The 17,490-nt window shown below is 41.2% G+C and overlaps 1 protein-coding gene across 1 annotated transcript in view; it reads left to right on the top strand.

Moving 5' to 3' along the window:
- The first annotated feature begins 7,732 nt into the window (after positions 1–7,732).
- CWH43 (cell wall biogenesis 43 C-terminal homolog) overlaps positions 7,733–17,490 on the top strand; it is an 83,156-nt gene continuing 73,398 nt past the window's right edge. The window contains exons 1-2 of the mRNA XM_004382909.1: positions 7,733–7,775; positions 9,951–10,142. Coding sequence (XP_004382966.1) covers positions 7,733–7,775; positions 9,951–10,142 — 235 coding nt within the window. The remainder of the gene's footprint in view (positions 7,776–9,950; positions 10,143–17,490) is intronic.

Here is a 17,490-nt window from a genome sequence, read left to right as displayed (position 1 = left end):
CTCTACTTTACCAAGCATGATGTCCTTCTCCAGGGACTGATCCCTCCTGATAACATGTCCAAAGTATATGAGACACAGTCTCACCATCCTTGCTTCTAAGGAGCATTCTGGCCTGTACAAACCCATAACTAGACTAGACACATTATTTTATGATAGGGAAGAAGATGAAAAAAAAATCTCAACAGACCCATAACCAGTGAAGAAATTGAATCAGTAATCAAAAACCTCCTAAAAAAAACTCCTGAATCAGATCACTTCACTGGGGAATTTCACCAAACATTTAAAGAAAGAATTGACACCAGTCCTTCTTAAACTCTTCCAAAAAACAGAATAGGAGGGAACACTTCCTGACTCATTCTATGAGGCCAGCATTACCCTGATACCAGATAAAGACACCACAAGAAAAACCCATTGCCATCAAGTCAATTCTGAATCATAGTGACCCTACAGGAAAGAGTAGAACTGCCCCATAGGGTTTCCAAGGAGCAGCTGGTGGATTCGAACTGCCAACATTTTGGTTAGCAGCCAAGCTCTTAACCACTACACCACCAGGGCTCTACCACCAGAAAACTACAGACCAATATCCCTTATGAACATAAACACAAAAAGCTTCAACAAAATACTAGCAAAACAGATCCAACAACATAGTAAAAGGACTATACAGCATGACCAAGGAAGATTTATACCAGGAATAGTTCAACATAAGAAAGTCCATCAATGTATTACACCACATTATTAGAATAAAGGGAAAAACACTTGATTATTTCAACTGACACAGAAAAGGCATTTGGAAAAAATCCAACATCCTTTCATAATAAAAGTATTCAGCAATCTGGGAATAGAAAGGAAACTCCTTAACATGATAAAGGGCATTTATGAAAAACTCACAGAGAACATCATACTCAATGGTCAGGAACATTTTCACCACGGCTATTCAACATTGTACTGGAAGTTCTGTTGTTGTTAGTTGCCGGTGAGTCTACTCTGAGTCATGGTGACCTTATGTATAACAGAATAAAACATTGCTCAGTCCTGTGCCATCTTCATGCTTGCTGGTATGTTTGAGTCCATTGTTGTGGCTACTGTGTTAATCCATATCATTAAGGGTTTCCCTTGTTTTCGTTGACCCTCTACTTTACAAAACATGATGTCCATTTCTAAGGATTGGTCTTTTTTTTTTTTAAATTGTGCTTTAGTGAAGGTTTACAGAACAAATTAGTTTCTCATTAAACAATTAATACACATATTGTTTTGTGACATTGGTTGCCAACCCCACGTTGTGTCAACATTCTCCTCTTCTTAACTTTGGGTTCCCCATTTCCATTCATCCAGCTTTCCTGTCCCCTCCTGCCTTCTCATCCTTGCCCCTGGGCTGGTGTGCCCATTTAGTCTCATATACACGGTTGAGCTACATGTATTATTGTTTGCTTTATGGGCCTGTCTAATCTTTGGCTGAAGAGTGAACCTAGGAGTGACTTCAGTACTGAGTTAAAAGGGTGTCTAGGGGCCATACTCTTGGGGTTTCTCCAGTCTCCATCAGACCAGTAAGTCTGGTCTTTTTCTGTGAGTTTGAATTTTGTTCTACATTTTTTTCTCCAGCTCTATCCAGGACCCTCTATTATGATTCCTGTCAGAGCAGTCAGTGGTGGTAGCCAAGCACCATCTAGTTGTGCTGGACTCAGTCTGGAGGAGGCAGGACTGGTCTTTTCTGATGATGCATCCAAAGTAATTGAGTTGAAGTCTCACCATCCTTGCTTCTAAGGAACATTCTGGTTGCATTTCTTTGAAGACTGATCTGTTGATTCTTCTGGTAGTCCATGGTAAATTCAATTCTTCCCCCAAGCCACAATTCAAACACATCAATTATCCATCATTCAAACACATCATTATCCAGTTTTTACATGCATATGAGGCTACTGAAAAGATCATCGCTTGGGTCAGGTGCACCTTAGTCATCAAAGTGACATCTTTGAATTTTAAAATTTTAAAGAGGTCTTTTGCAGCAGATTTGCCCAATGTAATACATTGTTTGATCTCTCGACTACTACAACCATGGACGTTGATTGTTGATCCGAGTAGCGTGAAATCCTTGACAACTTCAGTTTCTTCTCCATTTATCAAGATGATGTTTACTGATCCAGTCGTGAGGATTTTTGTTTTCTTTATTATCAGATGTAATCTGTATTGAAGACTGTAGTCTTTGACCTTCATCGGCAAGTGCTTCAAGTTGTCTTCATTTTCAGTGAGCAAGGTTGTGTCATCTGCATATCACAGGTTGTTAATGAGTCTTCCTCCAATCCTGATGAAATATTCGTCATATAGTCTGGCTTCCAACTGGAACTTATCCAGAAATATTAGGCAAGAAAAAGAAATAAAAGGCATTGAAGTCAGAAAGAAGTAAAACTGTCTCTATTTGCAGATGACATGATACTATACAGAGAAAAATCCCAAAGAATCTACAAGAAAGATACTAGGTAATAAAGAAATTCAGTAATGTTGCAGGGTACAAGATCAACACAGAAATCAGCTGTATGTCTACACACCAGCAACAAACAATCTGAAAAGAAATTAAGAAAACTATCCCTTTACAATAGCACCTAAAGAACAAAATACCTATGAATAAATTTAATCAAGGAGGTGAAACACCTTTATACTGAAAAATATAAAACACTGCTGAAAGAACTGAAAGGAGATCTAAACAAATGGAAAGATATCCCGTGTTCATGGATTGGAAGACTTAATGTTAAGATGTCAATTCTACCCAAAACAATCTACAGACATAATGTAGTTCCCATTAAAATTCCAACAGTCTTCTTAAATTTTTTTTTTTGGCAGAGCAGAAATGGAAAGATGAACCCTCAAATTTATATGAAATTGCAAGGGGTTCTGCATAGCCAATACAATCTCAAAGAAGAAAAAGGGAGAAAAAACCCAACAATAATCAATGTACAAAGTAGGAGGACTCACACGTCCTGATTTCAAAGCATATTATAAAGCTATAGGAATCAAAACAGTGTGCTACTGGTATAAGGATAGATACAGAGACCAGTGGAATAGAATTGAGAATACAGAAATAAACCCACATATCTATGACCAATTAATTTGTGACGAAGTTGCCAAATCCTGGAACAACTGGATCTCTATATATGCAAAAGAACAAAATTGGACCCATACCTCACACTATATACAAAAATTAATTCAAAATGGATCATTGACCTAAATATAACAACTAAAACCATAAAACTCTTAGAAGAAAACATAGGGGTAAACCTTCAGTACCCTCTGCTAGGCAATGGAGACTTAGATATGACTCCAAAAGCACAAGCAACAAGAGAAAAAAGAAGGATAAACTGGACTTCATCAAAATTAAAAACTTATGCATCAAGGTACATTATAAAGAAAGTGAAAAGATAACCTACAGAACGGGAGAAAATATTTGGAAACCATATGTCAGATAAGGGTTTAATATCCAGAATATATAAAGAGCTCCCACAACTCAAAAACAAAAGACAAACAACCTAATTAAAAAATGGACAAAGGGCACAAATAGGTATTTCTCCAAAGAAGATACGCAAATGGCCAGTAAGTACATGAAAAGATGTTCACCATCATTAGTCATTACAGAAATCAAATCAAAACCACAATGAGATACCACTTCACACCCACTAAGATGGCTATCATAAAAACAACTACAACAAATCAAACACAGAAAATAACAAGTGTTGGTGCGGATGTGGAAAAATTGGAACCCTCATCTGTAACTGGTATGTGAATGTAAAATGGTGCAGCCACTGTGGGAAGCAGTTTGGCAGTTCCTCAATATACCAAAATAGAATTACCATATGTCCCAGCAATTCTACTCCTAGGAGTATACTCAAAAGATATGAAAGCAGGCCACAAACAGATACTTGTGTATCAAGGTTCATTGTAGCACTATTCACAATAGCCAAAAGGTGGAAACAACTCAAATGTCTATCAACAGATGAATGGATAAACACAATGTGGTATATACACACAATGTAATATTATTCAGCCACAAAGAGAAATTAAGTTCCTATACATGCCACCATATGGATGAACCTTGAAAATATGCTCAGTGAAATAAGTCAGACACAAAAGAACAAATACTGTATGGTCTCACTTACATGAAGTACCTAGAATAGGCCAATTCATTCAGGCAAAAGATGATTACCAGAGATACAGTCAATCACAGAGCAAAAAAAAAAAGAAAGAAAGAAACACTTCCCCCAGTTCTACCCCAGAGATTCTAATTAAGTTGGTCTGGAATGTGAAACCAAGAATCTGCATATTTAAAACAACAACAGCAACAAAACAAACAAAAAACAATTAACTGTAAATGAGAGAGTTTATTTCTGAACTCTCAATCCTATTCCATAGAATTCCATTTCTATATGTCCATTCTTGTGACAAAGAGTACTAGTAAGTAATTGATTTGGGACACTTTCCTGGTAACTGCCATGTAATTAGAGCAATCATTGATTTTAAGTGATTCTCAAACTTTTTTTCATTTTCATTTCATTTTGATAAAGTATATATAACAAAAAGTTTGCCATTTTAGCCATTCCTAAGTGTACAATTCAGTGATATCAATCTTTCACCATGCTGTGCTACCATCACCACTATCCATTTCCAAATGTTTTCATCACCCAAAACAGAAACTCAGTACCCCTCAGCAGTAACTCCTATTCCCTCCTTTTCCCAGCCCCTGGTAACCACTAATAATCTTTGTCTCTATTCATTTGCCTGGTCTGAGATATTTCATTTAAGTGGGATTATACCATATTTGTCCTTTTGTGTCTGATTTTTTCGCTCAGCATAATGTTTTCAAGATTTATCCATGTTGTGGCATGGATTAGAACTTTATTTCTCTTTAAGGCTGAGTAGTAGTCCATTGCATGTATATACCACTTTTTGTTAATCCATTCGTCTGTTGATGGACACTTGAGTTGTTTCCACCTTTTGGCAATTGTGAATAATGCTGCAATGAACACTAGAGTCCTTCCTTTCAAGACTCTTCGGTGTATACCTAGGAGTGGAATTACTGGGTCATGTTGTAATTCTATATTTAACTTTTTAAAGAACAGTCAAACTGTTTTCCATAGAGGCTGCACCGCACCATTTTACATTCCCACTGTCAATTCATGAGGGTTTGAATTGCTCCACATCCTCGCCAACACCTATTTTTTTTCTTTTTTCTTTTTTTATCGTAGCCATTCTAGTGGGGGTGACATGACATCTCATTGCGATTTTGATTTCCATCTCCTTAATGATTAATAAGAAGCCCTAGTAAGCTTAGGCTATTACCAAAAAGGTTGGCAGTTTGAATCCACCAGCCACTGCTTGGAAACTCTATGGGGCAGTTCTACTCTGTCCTATAGGGTTGCTACGAGTCGGAACCCACTCCACCACAAGGGGGGCGGGGCGGTGGGATTTGGTTTAATGACTAATGAAGGAGCTGTGGCGGCTCAGTGGTTAAGTGCTTGGCTGCTAACCAAAACGTCAGCTGTTGGAACCTACCAGCTGCTCCTCAGCAGAAAGGCTACAGCCTTGGAAACACTATGGGGCAGTTCTACCCTGTCCTATAGGGTCACTAGGAGTCTAAATCCACTATATGGCAACAGGTTTGGTTTTTAATGACTAATGACATTGGGCATTGTCATGGATTGAATTATGTCCCCCCAAAAAATGTGTGTATCAGTTTGGCTGGGCCATGATTCCTGGTACTGTATGATTTTCCTATACGTTGTAAATCCTGCCTCTATGATGTTAATGAGGGAAGATGGGTGGCAGCTGTGTTAGTAAGGCAGGCCTGGATCTACAACTCTGGAGTGTATCCTGAGGCAATCTCTTGAGATATAAAAGACAGAAGTGAGCAGTGAGGCAGGGGGACCTCATACCATCAAGAAAGCAGTGTCAAGAGCAGACCGCGTCCTTTGGACCGGGGTCCCTGCGCAGAGAAGCTCCTAGTCCAGGGGAACACCGAAGAGAAGAAGGCCGACAGAGAGAAAAAGGCTTCCCCTGGAGCTGACGCCCTGAATTTGGACTTTTAGCCTACTTGACTGTGAGGAAATAAACTTCTCTTCATTAAAACCATCCACTTGTGGTATTTCCGTTGTAGCAGCACTAGATGACTAAGACAGGCATCTTTTCATGTGTTTGTTGACCACTTGTATATCCTCTTTGGTGAAATGTTTATTCACGTCCTTTGCCCATTTTTCAGTTAGGTTGTCTTTTTGTCGTTAAGTAGTAGGAGTTCTTTATATATTTTGGGTATTAAACCCTTATCAGATTTATAGGTCTCAAAAAATTTCTCCCAGTTTGGAGGTTGTGATTCTCACATTTTTTGGCCATCCATTATTGTTTGTTTAATTTCAAAGTAAACTTTCCAGAAGTGATAAATGATAAACTTTTCTAAAAAAAAATTAAAGCAAGTTAAAATAAATTGTTTTGAGAACGTTCTAAATTTTTCAAGACATCCTACCCATTGCCATCAAGTGGAGGCCAACTCACAGCGATCCTATGGGACAGAGTAGAACTGTCCCATAGGGTTTTCAAGGCCGTAATCTTTACGGAGGCAGACTGTCACATTTTTCTCCCTGCAGAGCAGCTGGTAGGCTCGCCGCTGACCTTTGGGTTAGCAGGCGAGCGCCTAAGCACGGCGCCACCAGGGCTCCTTTTCAAGACATCCTAGGGTGTGATGGCATTTGATCGAAAAATAACTGGCCTAGTTCACTCGCTCCACTGTTAATTTAAACGTCTCCCACCTTCTCAGGGATGGGCACTCTTACACATGTGTCATTATTCCTAAGGTTAGGAAGGCAGAGTTTTCACTCGATCAGTTGTTTTCTCTCCCCTGAGCAAGGGTTTCAGCATCTCTAAAACTCATAGAAAATCCTACAGCCTCTAGAACTTTTTGCCCACCCTTCCAGAACGCAATTTGTTTACTACCAAAGCTGGGAGGAGTAAGCATAGTCAGGTGGCTTTTCTGCGAGCCCACACGCCTCTGCCTCGGGAGCATCGCCCTGCCCCTGCGCTCGCCAACGTCCTGCTAGCGCTACGCCCCCGGAGTAAGGCAACCAAAGCACCAGAGTCGGGAAATGTTGGCCTTCTCCCTCGGTTCTGGCTGCCCTAGCTGGGTCTCCAGCTCTTCCCCTCCGCCTTCGCCCCGCAACGCACTTCCGTGGGCTTCGCGTCCCTCTGATCCGAGGTTGCATTTGTTCTCTCCCTGGTGATGCTGGCAACTCTCCATCCCCGGGGCTGTTCTGCCAGCGCCTGGGCAACCTCGTCCTTGTCCGACGGCGAGGTTCGAGGCCCCGCGCCCCAGAGCCGGGACGCGTGTCCCCTGCAGTCTGCAGTCGCATTGGTGCAGAAGGCCGGCGCCAGGGCGCGGTCGGGGCTCAGGCGGGAGCCACTGCGAAGGCAGCGAGAAGACAAGAGGTGCCCGCGGCGGGCGGTGAAGCGCGTACGGGCGGCGCCCGGCCGGGGTGGGCTGGGAGTGGTGGGGAAGGAGGCGGACTGGCCGCCCAGCGCACGCCCACCTGGACTCGGCCCGCAGACGGCTGCGGCAGCGCGCGCTTGGGGACTTGGAAGGGACACAGGCCCGAGAGGACGCGACTGCGGGCGACGGGCGCGGCTCCCACGCAGGGGCGCAAGGCGCAAGGCGGCCCGGCCTCAGCTGCTTTCCTAGGAAGCGCCCCTTCACGCCGCGACGATGCCCTCCCTGTGGAAAGAAATCATCCTGGAGACCCTGCTGGGTAAGCCGAGGCCGCCCCCACCGAGCGTCCGCGGGTCCCCGCTCTCCCTCGTCCGGCCCGGCGCCGCGGCGCTTGACGAGGTTGGCAGAGCTCTGGAAGGAGAAAAGCGCGCTCCGTGCCCAGAATGGAGTTGCTTATCGCCCCCTGGAAACTTTTGCTACCGAGGGGGAATAAAAGAAACGACCTAGATTCAGGTTCTGAAGCGGAAGATTCAGCAAGGCTCCCGCGGCAGACGAAGCCGCCGGACCTCCCATAGCGTTCTGGAGCTGCGCTCAAGGGGCGCGATTCTGCACTTGTCGCCCTGGAACCGTCGCGGCAGGGACTGCTTCCAACCTCCCAGCTTTGACCTTTAAGTTTAACGAATAAAATTCAGTACTGAACTGTAACTTTCAGAAGGAAAAGGGCACCAGTTTCCTCCGGGGGCTGTAGGTGGGCACAGGGCAGTAGCTGCTGCTCTCGGCCTTGGAGGTGGCTACACACTTTGGCGTTTGGTGAAAAGCCTAGGACTCGAGTCCCGTTTGCTTACTTAGCAGCTTTGCAGAAAGTCCTGTGGACAATTGTTAGTGTAATTCTATAAGATTAAAATCAGAGTTACTGGACAAACGTTTGAGAGATTGCTAGAATTCCGAGATTCGGTATGAAACAAGGATCCCCCTGGCCTGGGAGGGGCGCCTTCCTGAGAACTTTATTCAGTAGGAGCTGGTAATTCAGGATTCTTGGTTGCTCTTTTTTTGGCTCAGTCAGTATCTCCTAAGTTAAAAAACAAAACAAAACAAAACAAAACAACTTACCATCCCGGCCATTCCAACTCATGGTGACCCCGTCTCCTAAGTTGTTACTGTTAGTGCCCTAAAGTATTTTCTGACTCCTAGTGACCCCATGACAAAGTGGTGCTTTCTAGGCTGTAAGTTTCATGGAAGCAGATCGCCAGGTCTTTCTCCCATGGAGCTGCTAAGCGGGTTTGAACTTCCAACCTTTTAGTTAGCAGCCCAGTGTTTAACCTTTTGGGCCACCAGGGCTCTGTATCTCCTGAGTAGGGGGACGTAAAGTGACTAACGTTCAGTAAGTTTCTAGGGCTCTAGATAATCCATGTACTTGATCTCTTTTAATCCTGCTAGCAGCTCTGTGGGAGTCTCTGGGTGGTGCAAACACGCTGGGCTGGAGGCATCTAGGAAGAAAGCCCTGGCAATCTACTTGAAAGATCAGCCATTGAAAACTGTATGTAACACAGTTCTACTCTGACACACACGGAGTCGCTATGCGTTGGAATGGACGGCAACTGATCTGGTCTAGCAACTCTGAGGTCATTAAATGTCCTAATTTTGCTAATTAAGAAAGGGAAGTTGAGAATGTAACTTGGGAGAAAGTAACCATACATAGTGGTTAGATTAGGCCGATTTTGGAGCCATCTGCCTGGATACAAATTCACCCTGCCATTTGCTACTTGTATAACCTTAGGCACTTAACTTTCTGAGTCTCAGGGTTTTTATTTTGTTTAGGTGTGTGTGTGTGTGTGTGTGTGTGTGTGTGTTTTGCATTTGTAAAAGAGGGGTGAAAACAGTTATCAACCTCCTGGGACCCGAGGCTGTGTGAGGAATAAGAGAGATGATCGTGTTAATACTTAGCACAGAGTTTAGGAAATGTAAGTGCTCATGCATGTTATCATTATTGAACAAAGTTACAGTCAGTAGTTGACAGAGATGGGTATTCTAACATATCACACTGCCTCCTAAGGGTTGAGTTTTAAATAGATTTAAATGGAAAAAGGTTGTTGTCTTAACCAAAGTGCCTTTGGATGTTGTCTGAGGTGGGAGAAGGAAGTCTATCTGTTTGTTGCTCTTTTTGATTTTCATATTTGACATTAAGTAGGGGTCAAATTATGTAAGGAAATTTTAGCAGTCAGGGTCCTGGCAGGAAACAGAATTCATCATCGATGGTCCAAATGAAGGAGCTTTAATAAAGGGACTATCTATGGGGATATGGACAAGGTTAAAGGGATAAACAAGGGATGTTGAGGATCTCCCAACAGCAGGCAGCCATTCTCAGCCTGGGCCTGACCGGAAAGGTGGGGGAGATTGTTTATGTTACTGGAACTCAGGGAGGGTGGCCATTGGGAGCAAGCGTAGTGGACAATGCCAAAGTTACATTTGTCTCTCTCTTTAAAAATTTTTATAGGATACGTTTCTTGGTCTCTTTACCATGGCCTCGGACCGATGATCTATTATTTTCCTCTGCAAACACTAGAACTCACTGGGCTTGAAGGTTTTGGTATAGCGTTTCTTTCTCCAGTATTCCTAACAATTACTCCTTTCTGGAAATTGGTTAACAAGAAGTGGATGCTAACCCTGTTGCGGATAACAACTGTTGGTAAGTTTTAGAAATGTTTCCTTAAGAGTTTTTTCAGTTAAAAATTAAGTGAAGTTATGTAAACAGTTCTTTGAAAGTTAAATGCTTCAATAAAAAAAATAAGAGATTTCTCTTTCCCTTACTACTACTTCAGAAGAATTTTAGTAAAATTGGAAGACTAGATCAAGAGTAAATGTGTTTTACATTTCTAATTTTCCAATCAGATTAGAAATCTAAAAATTGCTGAAAAGAGGAGGGGAAAAATACCTCAGAGAACTGGTTAACTCTTGAATATATTGTGGTCTTTTTTTAAACTATGGTACAAAATTCAAAAGCCATTTTAAAGGATTGTTAACTAATACGGCATAGAAAATACAAAAATTGTACATCACAAACACAACAGTAAGAAAAGTCAAATAACAAAATAGGTAAAATGTTTGCAACTCTTATTCCAAAGACTAATTTCCCTAATACGTATATTTGTTGTTAATTGCTGTTAGTTGCCGTCAAGTTTGCTCCCACTTTATGGCGACCTTAATATGTAGAGTTGCTACAAATCAATAATAAAAAAGATGAACAATCCAATAGAAAAGTGAGCAAAAAAATGATCAATTCACTAAAAAGGAAATACAATTGATTTTTTAAAATATAACAATATGAATAGAAATACAAAATATACCCACATATGTACACACACGAGCATATCAGATTAACAAATAACAAATTCTGATAATATTGTGTTTTGGGGATGGGAAAACAGGCAGTCATACATTACTGGTAGGAATATGGGAATGTAAATTGGCACAATCTCTATGGAGGGAAATTTAGCAGTATTTATCAAAATTATAAATGTACATACCCTTTGACCCAGCAATTCCACTGCTGGGAGTAAATCCTACAGACATATTCACATATGTGTGAAATGATAAAAATACAAACTTATTTAATCATTGCAACAGTATTTGTAATAGCAAGATTGGAAATAACCTAAATGTCATCAGTAAATTATGGTTATGAAACTTGGAATACTGTGCAGCTATTAAAAAAATGATAATGTTATTTATGTAATAAATGGAATGTTCTTCAAGATATATTGTTAAGTGAAAAAGGAAAATACTGAACAATGTGTACAGAATGCTAATATTTTCCTCATACGAAAAAAGGTTGGGTGACAGCATATCCAGTATTTGATTGAACATGCATTAACTATCTCTAGAAAGATTAAAAAAAAAAAAAAAAAGCTTCCAGGGTGGAGAACATATCTAGAGTCAGGTATGGAAGGGGAACTTTGCACTGCGTACATTTTCTACCTTTTAATTCTGAACCATTAGAAGATATTACATTACCAAAAAATAACGATTACATTTTTTAATGTACATTTACAATCACAATAACTTGAGATTTTTAATATTAATAACTACTGAGACACCTTGAAGAAGTATTTGTAGTTAAAAAATAGTAAGAAGATGAAGTCATGGAGAAAACGTTTCAAAAACAAAACGACCAGACTCTCTAGTCTGGTTAAATCTGCCTGAAAACTCTGGATTCTTACCCTTCTGCTATACTTCAGTTGTTTTTTTCTGAGAAGTTTTTCGAAGGCATTTGTTCATGAACCATGCTGTCTAGTTCTTCTGTGTGGAGTCATTTGACTCTTTTCAGAAACAGTGACTGGATTCGCTATGAAGTTGACACTTGCTTTTCTGTGAGTCAGGCCCTAAAGAAGACAGAACGTGATTAGTGCAGTGAGTTCTGTGGTTGCTCAAGTACAAAACCAAAAACCAACTAAACCTGTTGCCGTTGAGTCAATTCCAACTCATAGCAACTTTATAGGCCAGAGTAGAACTGCCCCATAGAGTTTCTAAGGAGCAGCTGGTGGATTCAAACTGCTAACCTTTTGGTTAGCAGTTGAGTTCTTAACTACTGTGCCACCAGGGCTCTATAGGGAATCAAATTGACTACAGCAACTCAAAAGATCAGATAGGAAGCTTAGAGGGCAATGAGTTTATGTTAACTGGGAGGAACAATTGGGAAAAGGAGGGTGAGAATGGTTGCACAACTTGAAGAATGTAATCAGTGTTACTGAACTGTACGTGTAGAAATTGTTGAATTGGTGTATGTTTTGCTGTGTGTATTTTCAACAACAAAAATAAAGTTAATTATTTAAAAAACAAAAAAACAAGTGCTCTATGCCAAACCGAATGGTGCTTAACTACCATTACTGAACTTTTGGATCAAAGATTCTACAGAAGGATCCTGACCAAAAGTGGGGAGAGGGAGGAATGAAGAACAGAATTTCAAATTCTCATGGAATCCAAACTTTCTGGAGCCATTGAGGCTAGATGAACCCCTGAAAATATTGCCCTGAGATAATATTTAAACTTTAAGCCAAAAATATCCCTGAAGTCTTCTGTAAACCAAACAATAGTTTAGCTTAATTAGTAAAGAATGTCTGTCTTGACAAGGTCATGGAAGCTCCATAGACACATCCAAACTCCCAGAGGGCCCGAATTACTGGGCTGAGGGCTGTGGGAACCATGGTTTCAGGGAACATCTAGCTCAAATGGCATAACATAGTCTGTAAAGAAAATGTTCTACGTTTTACTTTGGTGAGTAGTGTCTTAGTAGGGTCTTAAAAGCTTGTGGGCAGCCAGCTAAGATACTCCACTGGTCTCACCCCATCGGGAGCAAGGGAGAATGAAGAAAACAAAGACACAAGGGAAAGATTAGTCCAAAGGACTAATGGACCACACCTACTGTGGCCTCCACCAGACTGAGTCCAGTATAGCTAGATGGTGCCTGGCTACCACCACTGACTGTTCTGACAGGGATCACAATAGAGGGTCCCAGAGAGAGCTGGAGAAAAATGTAGAAAAAAAAATCTAACTCACAAAAAAAGACCAGACTTGTGGGCCTGATAGAGACTGGAGAACCCTGAGAATATGGCCCCCAGACACCCTTTTAGCTCAGTAATGAAGTCACTCCTGAGGTTCACCCTTCAGCCAAAGATTAGACAGGCCCATAAAACAAAACGAGACTAAAGGGGCACACTAGCCCAGGGGCAAGGACTAGAAGGCACGAGGGGACAGGAAATCTGATAATAGGGAACCCATGGTCAAGAAGGGAGAGTGCTGACATGTTGTGGGGTTGGTAACCAATGTCACAAAACAATACGGGTACTAATTGTTTAATGAGAAGCTAGTTCTGTAAATGTTCATCTAAAGTACAATTAAAAAAAAACAACTAAAAAGAACAAGAATGCTTGCCTTGAACATTGCGTTCTTTTAAAGAACTATCTGTATGGGATCAAATTGACAACAGCAACTCATGGAGGCAATTAGACATGAATTCCATTTCCTCCTCCTATTCCTGACTCTCCTTCCTCTATTGCTCCAAGAGAATAGAGACCAATTGTTGTACCTTGTTTTTTAAAGAGTACCAGCTCAAAAAGAGCAGGGGTAAAGACCACTGAAAATGCCCCCTTTGAAAGAACAGTGTCCATAAAAATGGAAAGACATGTCAAATGATCATGAAGTTTTCAGCTCCTGAAATAATAGAAATGGCACTTTTCTATCCTGAACTGAAAATATAGTAACTGAGTTCAACTGCGGTCAGCTTACAGTATCCTTACATGAATTACTATGACCCGAGTGTTGCAGATTTTGTTTTCTCATCATGTTCCGTGATTGGCTTCTATGGGAGTGATCTCATCAGTGGCACTGCTTCTTCACCTTTGCTCATTGTTGCCTGTGCTAGTCTTACCTACTGAGCAGTTGCTAGGATAGCTTTCCGTTATTCAAGTCTAGCTCTGGCCCGGTAACTTCTCTTGGATGTATGGGACATGATATTGGATAACTTTGGAGTGGGTATGGCATTTGATTGGGAATCTTCCTGTTGTTCCTCTTTTATATCCTCCCTCAATGAAACCATCACCTTGAACAGAAGTAGAATCATATTTGGGAAAATGGAGTAGATGGGAAAAATGACTCAGAGTTGAGGATGAAGAGGCCACTTTCTGCCAAATACTCTTGCAGGTAACCACTGAGCTTTGTTCATGCTAACCAGAAGCTTAAGCAATCCATGATTTGCCTTAAAACTCTTTCCACATGCTTCTTAAGGATGTGAGGTAGCTTTTTTTTTAAATTGTGCTTTCAGTGAAAGTTTACAGCTCAAGTTAATGTCTCACGAATTGTTGCGTGACACTAGTTGCAGTCCCTATAATGTGACAGCACACACCCCCTTTCCACCCCGGGTTTCCCGTGTACATCCAACCAGCTCCTGTCCCTGTCTGTCTTCTCATACTGCTTCCAGACAGGAGACACCCATTTAGTCTCCTATATCTGCTTGAACTAAGAAGCACACTCTTCACGATATTATGTTTTATAGTCTAGTCTAATCTTTGTCTGAACAGTTGGCTTCAGGAATGGTTTTAGTTCTGGGTTAATGGAGAGTGGATCCAGGGGCCAAGTCTTCAAGGGTTCTTCTAGTCTCAGTCAGACCATTAACTCTGGTCTTTTTACGTGAATTTGAGTTCTGTGCCCCACTTTTCTCCTGCTCTGTCAGGGACTCTGTTGTGTTCCCTATCAGGGTGGTCATTGGTAGTAGCCGGGCACCATCTAGTTCTTCTGGTCTCAAGCTGATGGAGTCTCTGGTCCTAAGGTGCTTGGAGCCCTGGTGGCACAGTGGTTAAGAGCTTGGCTGCTAAACAAAAGGGCGGCAGTTTGAATCCACCGGCCAGTTATTGAAACCCTATGGGGCAGTTCTACTCTGTCCTATAGGGTTGCTGTAAGTTGGAATCAACTCAATGGCAACGAGTTTGGTTTTTTTTTTTTTTAAGGTATTCTTATATAACTACAGAGAAGGTATGATGTTAAATGCTATCTCACCTCCGGCATCTCATATTTTAGGTTAATTACTGTGTAATTGGAATCCCTGGTTAGTGCAAATAGTTAATGTGCTTGGCTGCTAACCAAAAGGTTGGAGGTTCAGGTCCACCCAGAGGTGCCTTGGAAGAAAGACATGGCAATCTACTTCCAAAAAAATAGCCATAGAAAACCCTGTGGAGCACAGTTCTACTCTGACACACATGGGGTCACCATGAGTCAGAATCAACTCAACAGCAACTTGTACTATGTAATTAACTGTAAAACTAGTTCACACTCTTGTTGATGTAGGTTATTTTTTACCTTAAAGATTTTGACCCACTAGGATGGCTGTTATCAGAAAGGAAGACAATAACAGGTGTTGATGAGGATGTGGAGATACTGGAATCCTCCAATACACTACTGGTGAAAATGTAAAACAGTGCAGCTGCTTTAGAAAAGTTTGGCAGTTCCTCAAACAGTTAACATTAAAAAATAATAATGATGATGATAAAGTTACTGTATGACCTAGCAGTTCTGCTCCTAGGTATATATACCCAAGATAATTGAAAACATATATTCACAGAAAAACTTACATGCAATTGTTCATACCAGCATTATTTATAATAACCAAAAGTGGAAACGACCCAATTGTCTACCATCTGATGAATGCATAAACAAAGTGTGCTTTATCCATGCTATGGAATATTACCAGCCATAAAAAGGAATGAAGTACTGTTACATACTACAACATGGTTGTTGTTGTTGTTAGGTGCCGTCTGGTTAGTTCCAACTAATAATGACCCTGTGAACAACAGACTGAAACACTGCCTGGTCCTGCGTCATCCTCACAATTATTGTTACACTTGAGCCCATTGTTGCAGCCACTGTGTCAATCCATCTCAGTGAGGTCTTCCTCTTTTTCACTGACTGTCAACTTTACCAAGCATGATGTCCTTCTCCAGGGACTGATCTCTCCTGACAACATGTCCAAAGTATGTAAGGCCTAGTCTCGCCATCCTTGCTTCTAAGGAGCATTCTGGTTGTACTTATTCCAATACAGACCTGTTCGTTCTTTTGGCAGTCCATGGTATATTCAGTTCTTCACCAACACCACAATTGAAAGGCATCAATTCTTCTTTGGTCTTCCTTATTCGTTGTCCAGCTTTTGCATGCATCTAAGGTGATTGAAAACACCATGGCTTGGGTCAGGCCCACCTTAGTTCTCAAGGTGACATCTTTGCTTTTCAACACTTTAAAGAGGTCTTTTGCAGCGGATATGCCCAACACAATACGTCGTTTGATTTCTTGACTGCTGCTTCCATGGGTGTTGATTGTGGATCAAAGTAAAGTGAAATCCTTGACAACTTCAATCTTTTCTCCATTAATCATAATGTTGTTTATTGGTCCAGTTGTGAGGATTTTTGTTTTCTTTATGTTGAGGTGTAATCCATACTGAAGGCCATGGTCTTTGATCTTCATCAGTAAGTACGTCAAGTCCTCTCCCCTTTCAGCAAGCAAGGTTGTGTCAACTGCATATCGCAGGTTGTTAATGAGCCTTCCTCCAATCCTGATGCCCCGTTCTTCTTCATAGAGTCCAGCTTCTCGGATCATTTGCTCAGCATACAGATTGAATAGGGATGGTGAAAGGATACAACCCTGACACACACCTTTCCTGACTTTAAACCACGAAGTATCCCCTTGTGCTGTCCAAACAACTGCCTCTTGATCTATGTACAGGTTCCTCATGAGCACAATTTAAGAGTTCTGGAATTACCATTCTTTGCAGTGTTATCCATCATTTGTTATGATCCACACGTTGAATGCCTTTGCATAGTCAATAAAACATAGGTAAACATCTTACTGGTATTCTCTGCCTTCAGCTAGGATCCATCTGACATCAGCAGTGATATCTCTGGTTTCACATCTGGCCTGAATTTCTGGCAGTTTCCCTGTCGATATACTGCTGCAGCCGCTTTTGAATGATCTTCAGCAAAATTTTACTTGCGTGTGATATTAATGATATTGTTCAATAATTTCTGCATTTGGTTGGATCACCTTTCTTGGGAATAGGCATAAATATAGATCTCTTCCAGTCGATTGGCCAGGTAGTTGTCTTCCAAATTTCTTGGCACAGATGAATGCATCCGTTTTTTGAAACATCTCAATTGATATTCCATCAATTCCTGGGGCCTTGTTTTTTGCCAATGTCTTCAGTGCAGCTTGGACTTCTTCCTTCAGTACTATCAGTTCCTGATCATATGCTACCTCTTGAAATGGCTGAAGGTTGAACAATTCTTTTTGGTATAATGACTCTGTGTATTCCTTCCATCTTCTTTTGATGCTTCCTGTGTCGTTTAATATTTTCCCCATAGAACCCTTCACTGTTGCAGCTCGAGGCTTGAGTTTTTTCTTTAGTTCTTTCAGCTTGAGAAATGCCGAGCTTATTTTTCCCTACAACATGGATAAACCTCAAAAAGCATTATACTAAGTGAAAGAAGCCAGTACAA

Source organism: Trichechus manatus, unplaced genomic scaffold (genome assembly GCF_000243295.1).
Source record: "Trichechus manatus latirostris isolate Lorelei unplaced genomic scaffold, TriManLat1.0 scaffold00101, whole genome shotgun sequence".
NCBI classification, from domain to species: Eukaryota; Metazoa; Chordata; class Mammalia; order Sirenia; family Trichechidae; genus Trichechus; species Trichechus manatus.
The sequence above is the reverse complement of the archived record's forward strand: the minus strand, read 5'-3'. Positions and strand labels throughout refer to the sequence as shown.